Source organism: Branchiostoma belcheri, unplaced genomic scaffold (genome assembly GCF_001625305.1).
Source record: "Branchiostoma belcheri isolate BF01 breed outbred unplaced genomic scaffold, Haploidv18h27 scaffold25, whole genome shotgun sequence".
NCBI classification, from domain to species: Eukaryota; Metazoa; Chordata; class Leptocardii; order Amphioxiformes; family Branchiostomatidae; genus Branchiostoma; species Branchiostoma belcheri.
The window spans coordinates 136,427-147,786 of record NW_017803854.1 but is presented as its reverse complement, the minus strand read 5'-3'; the positions used below and the strand labels follow the sequence as shown (position 1 = coordinate 147,786).

Below are 11,360 nucleotides of genomic sequence, written 5' to 3'. Positions count from 1 at the left end.
CAGACTGACAGACACAGAAACAGACAACACATACAAGCCCAAACAACACTGAATTCCTCTAAGGTGAAGCCAAAAAAAAGTACCTTCAAGCTATGAAGTGTATGCGTTGTTTTTTTTACTCTGCTAAAAGGCCTTGTTCCTGTTTGATAGCAAATCAGCACCAAGGAGAGGGAACAGGGTAACAGAATCTGATCCTGAAATGTGTCTGAACACATGTAAGATATAGTTGATGAAATGATTGCTTTTAAAAATCAACACATTTCTGTGCAGTCTACTCAGTAATGATGGCTTCTTAGAACATAACTAATGTTTACCATGATAGCCAATCAGCACCAAGGAGATGGAAAAGGGTTGCAGAATCTGATCTTTGTGTTTGAAATCATGTGAAGCAAGTAACAAGTTCATGAAACAATTGCTTTGAAAAAATCAACCCATTTCTGTAATATCAATCTATTGATGGCTTCTTGACATCACTAATGCTTAGTACCGTGATAGCCTTTCAGCACCAAGGAGATGGAACAACTAGCATAATCTGATCCTTGTGTCTGAAGACATGCAAGATTATATTTGAAGAAAAAATTTCTCTAAAAAATGAATTTCTGTAATGTTAATGTTAGTCTATAAACACCACTAATGCTTACAGTGATAGCCTTTCAGCACCAAGGAGAGCACAGAGCAAGGAGAGCACAGAGTAGTGATGTTTAAAGATATGTAGCTGGAGAAACAATTGTTTTCAACCTATTTCAGCAATATAAATCTATTGATGGTTTCTCGACATTAGATTTTACCATGTTGTTTTCTTACTTGCCATGCAGAACTCTAGAAGGAGACGTGTCTTTCCAAGGCCTTCACCGAGACGCAATCCTGGAGAACATCTTCCGTGTGGCTGACGTCAGCAGTTTCACCATGGGTGTGAAGTTTGGACTGACCAACACTACAGAACAGTGTTCGGTCAACAGTACTAGTTACACAGGGCCTACAGAGGCAGAGACTTGTGGTTTGTATGATGGTGTACAAAGCCATGAAGAGTTCAGGACAGTTGGTGAATTTGAAACATCTGAGTCTGTAACACTTCATGTTGAAAATGGTGCGAGAGAAAGATCGGAGTCACCCAGTTCAGGAAAACAGAAAGTCTCAGACAGAATGGCAGAGTGTGAGAGAATACCTGTAGCTAGTCGAGCAGAATTCTTCCACAACTACGTGAAGAGGTCGCGTCCCATCATAATCACAGGAGCCATGGAGCAATGGAACGTTTTTGAAAAGTGGTCCAACGATTTTCTGAGAGAGAGATTCGGTAAGGAGGAGGTTCACATCAAGCTGACGCCCGGAGGGGAGTATGAGGGGGTGGAGGAGGCCTCCCTGTGGGAGGACTTTGGTACGTTCCAGATCCCGCGCCACGTGAAAGACCAGCTGATGTTCCCCGACCTGGTGGTGGTGCGCCCCGCGACCTTGAACCTGAAGTTTGGGAAGTTTTTGGACATGATTGAGGAGACGGCGAGGTCGGAGGTTAAGAACATCTCAGCGTACCTGGAGTACTCCTCCATTCCTCAGTACATGCCGTCTTTAGAGGCTGACATTCCAGGTGAGCATAAGAATGATGTAAGAGTTATGAGGTCACACAAACTTTACGTTTCGTGGAGAGCAGTATCATTCAGTCAGTTCATCCATTACTAATATTAGTCATAGGTGCGCTACTTATAATCTTGGTGGCACCTCTCTCCACTTCAAGATTGGCTAGTACAAGATGGGATTGCCAGGTCTCATCATGATTTGTTACCTGGTGAATAACCAAATCCAGACTGTATAGGATTGTTTCAGAAATCAGATGCTCATTGAAAACAACTTCTTTCCCGCTCCAGGTTTCCCGTTTGTGAACTCCCTGCTGACCAGACGACACCTGAACATGTGGCTCAGCGATGGAAACACCCTCGGCAAGCTGCACTTCGACCCTTTCGACAACCTTCTCTGCCAGGTAGGGCATTTCAACATGCACAGTACAGGATGACATTTCAACGTAAATTCTTATTACAGACTAGTCAGTACAGATTATGCTCCTACAGCATCCCAACTGTCTCCTATCCTTGCTCCTATGCTGTGTGCTGGCTTTCTGTTTATGTACAAGTGCATGCAGTCCACCAGGTCCTGTAGTATGAACAAGTCTGTTTGATTTTGACTTATGGTTCCACATTCTTTGATTTTTTTTCTTCTCTTCCTGCACTTGACTCTCCTACTTTATGGCATTCCACCATTGGAGGTGAAGTGTTGCTGTGTTTAATTAGTCTGATTAGCTGTTGGATATGTGAATCAAAGTTCAAGGACCAATCAAAAGAAGAAATGATGTCAAATTCCTTGTCTGGTACGAGGCATCTGATTTTCAGAAACCTGTTCTAAAACATCTTACCTATGTGGTAAAAGCTAAGGAAACAGTGATATTTGATTGGTCCAATCTTGACCAATGAGAATTGCCTACAGAAATGGTGACACTTCATCTTTAATGTTTATTTGTTTGTTGGTGGCCTTTGTTTTTCCCCTCTCTGCACCAAGGTACCCGTTCGACAGTACTTTGACTTTCCTGATGGTGTGCAACTCACCGCAGAAGTGTGTAGAGGTCTGTTCTGAGACTTAAAACAGCATGCCCTTATGAATAATTTCTGAATCTTCTGCTTAAGTGAGTTTATTTTGATCGTAGGATCTAATGTCATAATGCTCCAGGGTTAGATTACCATACTGAAAAACATAATATTCATGAGTCCTCTTCAAGACTGTTGCAGTGCTAACCCTAGCAACATGTACTATTTTATGATCACGCCAAACACTGTTACCATCGATGTATATTACATGTATATCATGATCATGATATTACACTGTTATATTCCCCCAGATAAGTGGTAAGAAGGAGGTGGTCCTGTTTGAGCCCCATGACAACAGGAAGCTGTATGATGTTACTTAGGCCTCACTTAAAACCCTTATGTGGATAACCTTGGCAACATGTACAACAATTGTATGTTCTCACCCAACACTATAATATATTTCCCCCAGATCAGTGGTAAGAAGGCGGTGATCCTGTTTGAGCCCCATGACAACTCTAAGCTGTACGAGGCCCACATCCCGGAGGCCATCCTGGGGTATAACAACAGGACAGGAACCTTCCGCAGGAAAACCCTGCTGGACAGCACCTCCATGGTCATGTCTCCTGTGGACATACTCAAGCCTAACTTCAAGGTGAGAAATTCCTCTTGACAGATGTTTCAGATACACTTTTACTATCAGTGACTGAGAAAAGTCATTATGAAAGATTGAGTCTTCAGAGAATTTATCAAGAGGCTTGATTTATTTTGTAATACATGGGGTCCAATATGAATATCTGACCTTCATTGAAGTTTTGATATACAAAGATTACAACTAGTAGGAAATATTTTGTCAAGGTCTCTGACAAAAAAAGAGGATCGATGAAGCTTGCTTTCAGTAAAAAGGAAGTTTAGATTCCAAAATTAGGTATACATGTACAAAATTATTTTTTTATGCCAAGAAATAGTGAAAAAATTCACTTCGCTATGAACATTCAGCAAGATGGAAACTTTAAGGTGCCTTTCCATATTTTGGCAGTATAGAATTTCCAGTGTTCAAAAAGGGTTGCAGAGAGACTCTATTATAGAACTTAGTAGTGTTTGTACCTTACAGAGGTTCCCCCAGTTTGCTGCTGCCCTGCCTGTGAACTGTACTATAGAGGAGGGAGAAGTCCTGTACATGCCTGCTCACTGGTGGCACAGATACAGCACAGTCTGTATAACACTGTTGTTTGTTCCTTCCCCAGAGGTTCCCCCAGTTTGCTGCTGCCCTGCCTGTGAACTGTACTATAGAGGAGGGAGAGGTGTTGTACATGCCTGCTCACTGGTGGCACAGATACAGCACAGCCTGTATAACACTGTTGTGTCTGCACCACAGTCTGTATAACACTGTTTGTACCTTCCCCAGAGGTTCCCCCAGTTTGCTGCTGCCCTGCCTGTGAACTGTACTATAGAGGAGGGAGAGGTGTTGTACATGCCTGCTCACTGGTGGTACAGATACAGCACAGTCTGCACAACACTGTTGTGTTTGTATTACAGGCTGTATAACACTGTTGTGTCCCCAGAGGTTCCCCCAGTTTGCTGCTGCCCTGCCTGTGAACTGTACTATAGAGGAGGGAGAAGTCCTGTACATGCCTGCTCACTGGTGGCACAGATACAGCACAGTCTGTATAACACTGTTGTCTGTACCTTCCACAGAGGTTCCCCCAGTTTGCTGCTGCCCTGCCTGTAAACTGTACTATAGAGGAAGGAGATGTCCTGTACATGCCAGCACACTGGTGGCACGAGGTCCAGTCTTACCCCAGCTCCTCTCAGCACAGAAATCTTGCTATCAACTTCTGGTGAGTGGAGAAATATTTGAGTGGAGACAACTTCTTACCATGTGAAATATGTTATCAGTCTGTTTTCCCTGTGTTTGCTGCTGTTTCTTTTGCTTGAGACCAAACAGCCATCCTAAAATGAAAATGTATGTCCCTGTATGTACGCCGGAGATAGCCTGAGTGTCAGCCTTGTTAGCTAATTAGCTTTCGTTCGCTCCAGATCTTGGGGAGTGGATGAAAGCTAACAAGGCGGGCACTCAGGCTACGTTGGTGAAGGCTAGACATCCAGGTGGTTTTGGGGGTATGTCCGTGTTGAACAGGATGTTCCGCGGCTACATTTTTGTTTCATGTTTCTGTGTTTTTTCAGGTATGAGCCATTCCTGACTAAAGAGTTCCCGTGTCAGACCTGTAGCCTAGATGTGAACCCACACTACAGGCACCTGCTGGGCTGACCTTCAACCTTTAACCTACAACCCCACACTACAGGCACCTGCTGGGCTGACCTTCAACCTTTAACCTACAACCCCACACTACAGGCAGCTGCTGGGATGACCTTCAACTTCTAATATTCCACATTTTGATGTCACCTTGAAAAATATGAGATTATGTTTTGGTATTACTGGTAGTCAAGAATATTAGATTTTATCTGTAAATTGCTATATTGTTGTATAATTGGCATATAATTGTCATATATTTAGTGAGCTGATAAATATATAGGCCAGACAGAGATGTAGATATTTGTTGCAAAATTTAATGGCTGCTTTACAGAGAGTATATTTAAGGTAAATTATATTTCAGTTTTTGGATATGGTCCAAGTTTCAATGTAATATAAATTATAATTGATTTATTTATGTTGAGTAGATCCATATGGAAAATCCAGATTTTCTATACTAAGTACAGCATGTGCAGTAACATGGTTCTTGTTGCAAGAAAGACGGTGATGGTTTTCCAGTTCATGCAGTACTGGTTCATGCAATCTTGTGAGATTACAGACAGTAAAGACTGGTTAATTCCACGGTATTCAGTTGTCTTTTTCTTACGTATTGCAGTACATGTACATATCCAGGATGAATGCTCCTTAAATGGATCAATAAGTGATCTTTAGGTAATGAAAACAAACAACCTTAATAAAGTTACATGCATCTTGGCTCATTTACATGTTTAAAAAAAGATGTATTATTAAATGTTACGATAAAAAAATTAAATAACAAAGTTACTGATCAGAATCAGATAAAACTTTACAAAATGGCAAATAAATAATAGATATTGTCTGAGCAAAGAATCTTAGTTATTTTACAAGTATTTGTCTATTTACAAGTTAGTATTAGTGTTAGACTATGTCTAGAAGTGAGTATCATCCCCCACATCTAAGAACACGTCGTAAGCCTCCCTGTTGCAGTTTCCTTCAGGTGTGAAGACGTACTTATGGAAGGTGCCGTCCACACAGATGGCTGGAAGAAAACAGTAGAAATGTTTATGAACATTTGAGCAACCTAGATATACCGGTAGCCAGGGTGCCATCCTATTTGTATGCTGGGGCTCTCATTGTCGCTCCAAATAGAACGGCACCCTGGCTAGCCTAGATAGGGCTCTTGAAGAAAACAGTGTGTGACAAGGCCACATCAACTTATTGCCTAAGGTTCTTGCATGAAGCTGGGCAGGGACAACAAGATGACTACAGCCAATGCCATGCTTGTGTTCTGTATTTAATGCTCCCACTGCATTCAAACTAGCAAAGAGATCTTTCTACATTCAATCACAATATTGATAGGCCACGGCCCATTGACATTAACAAAGAAAACACAGGAGTATCTTAATAACTTGCAGTGTATGAAGTTGTCCTGTTCGTAAGCTAATAAACAAACAAATGATGCATCAGAAGATAAAGTCAAAGCTGTAGTGTTTTGTACTGACCTATAACTGAAGAGTTGGGTCCAAACGCACAGATACAGGCACACTCGGGCGGCACAGTGAAGTTAGCCAGGCCCCACTGAGACTCCACATACTGACCCAGGAAACCCACCTTACGCAGGCTACAGGGGAAACAGGCAAGACTTAAATTAACCTCTGGATTGATCAGGATGCAACTATGCACCAAATTTGCATAAAGATGTTTTGAGAGGTGTGGTCATCTGGAATAGCGGCAGCGTGCTCGACTCGTAACCAAGAGGTCCTAGGTTTGAGTCCTCACATGCCACTGACCTTGTGCCCTTGGGAAATGCACTTCACATGAGTTTCCTCACTTAACTCAAGTGAAAATGAGTACTAGTATTGTCTGTCCAGTATTTGTTTCTATGTGCGGGACACAACACCAGCAACAGCTGCCTGTGTCCCACGTGTATTGCACTGTTGCAATTTCAATCAAATCAAATCATTGAATTACTGATGATAATGAGAAATTGTGACTCTGAAACAAAAATTGAACTTGAATAGCATATGGGAACAAACATTTGTAACATGATGAGACAACATGACATACGTTGATCTCTTGTTGAGTGATGTGTCCTTGATGGCAAAGATGTGCACAGTCCCCTTGTCACTGGACGCACACAGGTAGGAGCTGTCATGACTGAAGGTGATACTGGAGGGAGGGAAAAAGGGGATGTCTTCAATAAGAAATATTCAAGGCTCAAAACAAACACATTTTTTTAGAAAAACTACTGTAATATTATCTTATCAGTACTACCTGAAATAAGAAACATCAATTTTCTCTAAAGCAAATAACAAAACATGATCATATATAATAATGCTACCAAAATGTTACTATTGATATCTTACTGTTGGGTAAGATTTCTTTTCTGTGTGCAGTGGAGTATAAAATGCCCAACATTTTGCAAGATGTATGAATTGGGAGGTGTTAATAGAAATGCAGTTTTTTTGCAGGCGAATCTTGTAGGTGAATAAAGCTAGGGAACATTTTGGTACTATGTACCTGAAATATGAAACATCAATTTCCTTCAAAGCATATAACAAAAAATGGGAAATTTCAGACTTTAGAGGAGTATTATAGGGACCCTCATGCAGTCCTCATCTCATTGACTTCCCACCTTGCAGGCTCCATGTTGACCTACTGGCTCCCGACCAGACATTTCTTGCATCTGACCTTTTGAACTGTCACTATCTGTCAATGTCCCACCCCCCAAGGCAGTATCCATTGGCCTGGAGGAGCATCCACTTAGCCCTCGGAGCCAATTGGGTGGCCAATGGATAGTAGCTCACCAGTACAGTGTGGCAGGGTCTGATCCTCTCCTCAGCTCATGCAGCATCTTCTTGGTCTGTGCATCCCAGATACGAATTAACGTGCCCTGAATTAAAAAAAAAATAAAAAAACTATTGCGGGATGGCATACACATGTAGGGAACTCATGTGAATGACATACATTAGCCAATGTCAATGTACTTTGATGTAACAAACCAGTTTGTGTATGGTAAAGCTACATTCCATCAAAATTCATTTGTATCTACCAGTCCAATATCAACATGGTCTAAATATTTGTAATCAACCCTCTGAATTCCAAGCAACCTGTATCTCATGGCCTGACCCGTTTAGTCAATGACAACATTCCATACTGTCAACCTAACAACACAGCAATGACAAGTCCACATGACCCCATCTGACCTTTCTGGATGCTGAGGCCAGCTTGGTGCCCTGCTGATTGACAGCGATGCAGGCGATCTCAGACTGGTGAGCAGTCAGGGTCACAGGGGAGCTGGAGATGTTTTCATCTGTCGTAGCAATGTCCTGGGGAGGAAGGAAGGAAGAAATGAAGAACAGAAGAAGAGATTTGTGACTGGTGAGCAGTCAGGGTGACGGGGGAGCTGGAGATGTTCTCATCTGTTGTAGCAATGTCCTGGGGAGGAAGGAAGGAAGAAATGAAGGACAGAAGAAGAGATTTGTGTAGGGGAATGGAGGAAGAAATGAAGTACAGAAGAAGAGATTTGTGAGTGGTGACCCATCAGGGTGAGCTGACTTTTGAGCTGGAGATGTTCCCATCTGTGGTGGCAATGTCCTGTAGGGAAGGAAGGAAGAAAACAGAAGGAGAGTTTTCAGACTGGTGGGCTGTGAGAGTGATGAGGAACCAGAAATATAATTGTTATCTGTCCTGGCAATAAAGGAAGAAATGAAGAACAAACAAAAGCGAACACAAAGGGAAAAACTAGGCCAAAAGGCTAACGTTAGAATGACAATAACTGACCTACAAAAAAGAGTAATGTATGAATAAATGTTGAATACTTTATTTTGATAGGACTATATTTTCCCATGTTACTACTAGTTTGTATGATATCTTGACTACTATCTTCAGTAAATGTGCAAGCTAATGGGATGAAAAATTTTTCACTGACCACAATCTGCAGACTGCCACACTTGTGTGCAGGGAACACCATGATCTGGTGGTCTGTACTGGGGGACACTTCCACGAGACCTGGAGGGGTGTGTAAAAAATGATTAATTTCACAGAGAAATACAAAAGGTGCCAGCTGAGGTATTATGATAATACAGCAGGCGATAAGTCCAAACAGTGAGGGTTAAGGCCAGCTGAGGGGTCTCAGATAAAATGATAAAAGTCCAGGCAATAAATCGGACAGTGAGGGAGTAAAATAAAGAGTAGAACTGTTACAGTCCTGCTGACCTCTGGGATTGTCCCTGGTGTCAAACTCGAACAGTTTACTGGTGTTGTCAGGGTAGCGGAACACAAAGATCCTGCTGCGCACTGCTACTATAATCCTGGAGAGGAAAATGAAATGAAATTAAACAACACAGAAGGGATTATTGCAGGTGGTTAGTTGCTTCCCTTCAAAACTGAATTCAAAGTGAATGCTAAGCTCCCATAAGCCAAAGGATTGAAGAATTACCCAGGCAGTCCCCTGAGCAGTATGTCCCTTGCTGAACCTTTGCTCAGTAATGTATAAGATAAGAAGATAAGAATGTATTGTGATACTTAGAGCAAGAAGGTTAGAATTAGAGCAAGTTTATCCATTCGCATTTCAATATCACTGAGGATCCACGAAGAAGGAATCACAACTGGTTATTACAATAGAAGCATCTGTCTTTGTATCAACCTTTTAGCCAGTTGAAGTTATACATTCTGTAATGAGATTACGGAAATGACTGACTTGTTCCTCCTGAGTCTGACTGCTGTGACAGGCTGGGTGAACGTCAGCTCTATCACAAACTTCTTCTGCTTGTCATCCCAGATCAGCACTGGGGATGCGGAAAAATTAAGCACATTATTCACAAAATTAGCCTTCTCATCATTCTAATGCTCAATGCTTAGGTTGCATAAAACATTTTACATCTGAAATTCAATCTCCATCGATAAAGAAAGAAACCAAGAAAAAAGGAAGGAAGGAAGGAAGGAAGGAATGAAGGAGGGAAGGAAGGATGGAAGGAAGAGGTGAGAGACAGAGAGAAAGAGAGGGGGCAAGAGAAAGAGAGAGACCGAGACCCACCTGTATTTTCTGCAAACTTAGGTTTGTTCCCTCCCCCGACCACAGCCACTACATTACATCTGTGCAGCATCTCTACCTGGGACACACTCCCTACCTCGTTATGGGCTGGGAAACACAAACACAGAATAACCAGGTTGACAAATGACAATACAATTTATAAAGCTGCTTACTCTCCCAGAGGGTTTCTGAAAAATAGCAGAAAATAACATAGAAAACAATCATCTGACAGAAGAGTCAGTTGACAATAGAATGACATTTTACAACATATAGATATACTAATACAATGGACAAGCATTGCAGTGTTAATAGACAACAACCAACTATCTCTAAGAGATAACTACCAACAATAGTCAACATTTCTTCAGCTTCACTTGAGGATGCAAAGCTTAAGTAACTACTAAGCTAATTTTGGACAGAACAGACAATAACATGTGAAGGTAGTGAATGTGTACTCACCCAGGCTGAGTTTCTCCACCAATGGTTCCACATTATAGAGTCTGAACCCGTCATCCATCGCACACGTGAAACAACCTGAAGGGACAACAAAGCGGTTAGATAGTGTTGTATATTATCAAGTATTGTGCGTAGTCCTAGTCTCTACCAGACTAACTACGCTGGGTATATATAGGAGAATATTTGCCAGGAGAGTTTGGCCGCCTTGTAGGTTTGACAGGCCGCTCAACCTCCCTGCGGCCGGACTCCCTAGGCCAATTTTACTCTCTTTTTTGCCAAATTCTACGATCTGCATTCCAGTAGAAAGGCCTGGTGGAGGCTAGGGTAGTCATTAGCCTAGGGGTGTATTTAGCAATTGTGATGAGGAAAGAGACTTGGCTGCTAGTTAGGTTTTGATACCAGGCCAGTGGTTAATAGTGACAATGCCTCTGGACCCACAGGTTATGAGTTCTAATCCCAACGTACATGCTACTGGAAAGGGTTGCAGTCCTTAATATGATTTAGGATGGGGCATTAAGACAGTTAAATTAAGTCATGGCATGTTGTTCACTGTACTTGTGGATAGCCCAAGTACAATGAACCTGTAAAATTTCCTGCCATGACCAGTGAAAGTTCTAGAGTAGCTCAATTGTTACTTTCACTTTCATTTCAATATAAACATTTCGTTGTTAGAAATCAATCAGATTTAAGCCAACATATTTTACCTCACTGTCTGTGATCAATTTTCTTGTGACTATCACCTCATGATCCTGTCCACCCTACCCCATATCTTACCCAACACTGAGGTCGATCCTGTATAAAAGGGCGCGAAAAGATCATAACTTTACATAAAATCCTGACAATGTCTCACCATGGTCTTGGTTGAATCTCAGGCTGTTTATGACACGATCAGACGACATTGTCAGCTGTCCTGTCGCCCTTCGCGTTCCCTGGTGTGTGCTCTACTTCAGAGAACAGAAATCAACCACTTGGGCTTCAAAACGACGGAGGAAATGGACGAAAATCTAGAAGAAGTTACAACGTCGTGTGAATGTTTTGGAAAACGAAAAATATCATCCAGAGGTCAAAG

At 41.9% G+C, this 11,360-nt stretch overlaps 2 protein-coding genes across 2 annotated transcripts in view; one reads left to right on the top strand and one right to left on the bottom strand.

The window, feature by feature from the left end:
• LOC109471344 overlaps window positions 1-4,943 on the top strand; it is a 6,169-nt gene extending 1,226 nt beyond the window's left edge. The window contains exons 3-10 of the mRNA XM_019770633.1: window positions 816-1,582; window positions 1,860-1,972; window positions 3,040-3,222; window positions 3,682-3,780; window positions 3,976-4,032; window positions 4,133-4,189; window positions 4,266-4,408; window positions 4,755-4,943. Coding sequence (XP_019626192.1) covers window positions 816-1,582; window positions 1,860-1,972; window positions 3,040-3,222; window positions 3,682-3,780; window positions 3,976-4,032; window positions 4,133-4,189; window positions 4,266-4,408; window positions 4,755-4,839 — 1,504 coding nt within the window. The 3' untranslated portion in view covers window positions 4,840-4,943. The remainder of the gene's footprint in view (window positions 1-815; window positions 1,583-1,859; window positions 1,973-3,039; window positions 3,223-3,681; window positions 3,781-3,975; window positions 4,033-4,132; window positions 4,190-4,265; window positions 4,409-4,754) is intronic.
• Window positions 4,944-5,087: 144 nt separating this feature from the next.
• Window positions 5,088-11,345, bottom strand: LOC109471598 (WD repeat domain phosphoinositide-interacting protein 4-like). Its single transcript, XM_019770947.1, has 11 exons — window positions 11,142-11,345; window positions 10,295-10,369; window positions 9,839-9,943; window positions 9,503-9,590; window positions 9,019-9,113; window positions 8,732-8,811; window positions 8,007-8,129; window positions 7,608-7,693; window positions 6,868-6,969; window positions 6,303-6,421; window positions 5,088-5,839 (listed from the first exon to the last, which is right to left on the bottom strand). Exons 1-11 carry the CDS (start codon window positions 11,188-11,190, stop codon window positions 5,730-5,732), a joined length of 1,032 nt encoding a protein of 343 aa, XP_019626506.1. The 5' UTR covers window positions 11,191-11,345; the 3' UTR covers window positions 5,088-5,729.
• Between the last annotated feature and the right edge of the window lie 15 nt (window positions 11,346-11,360).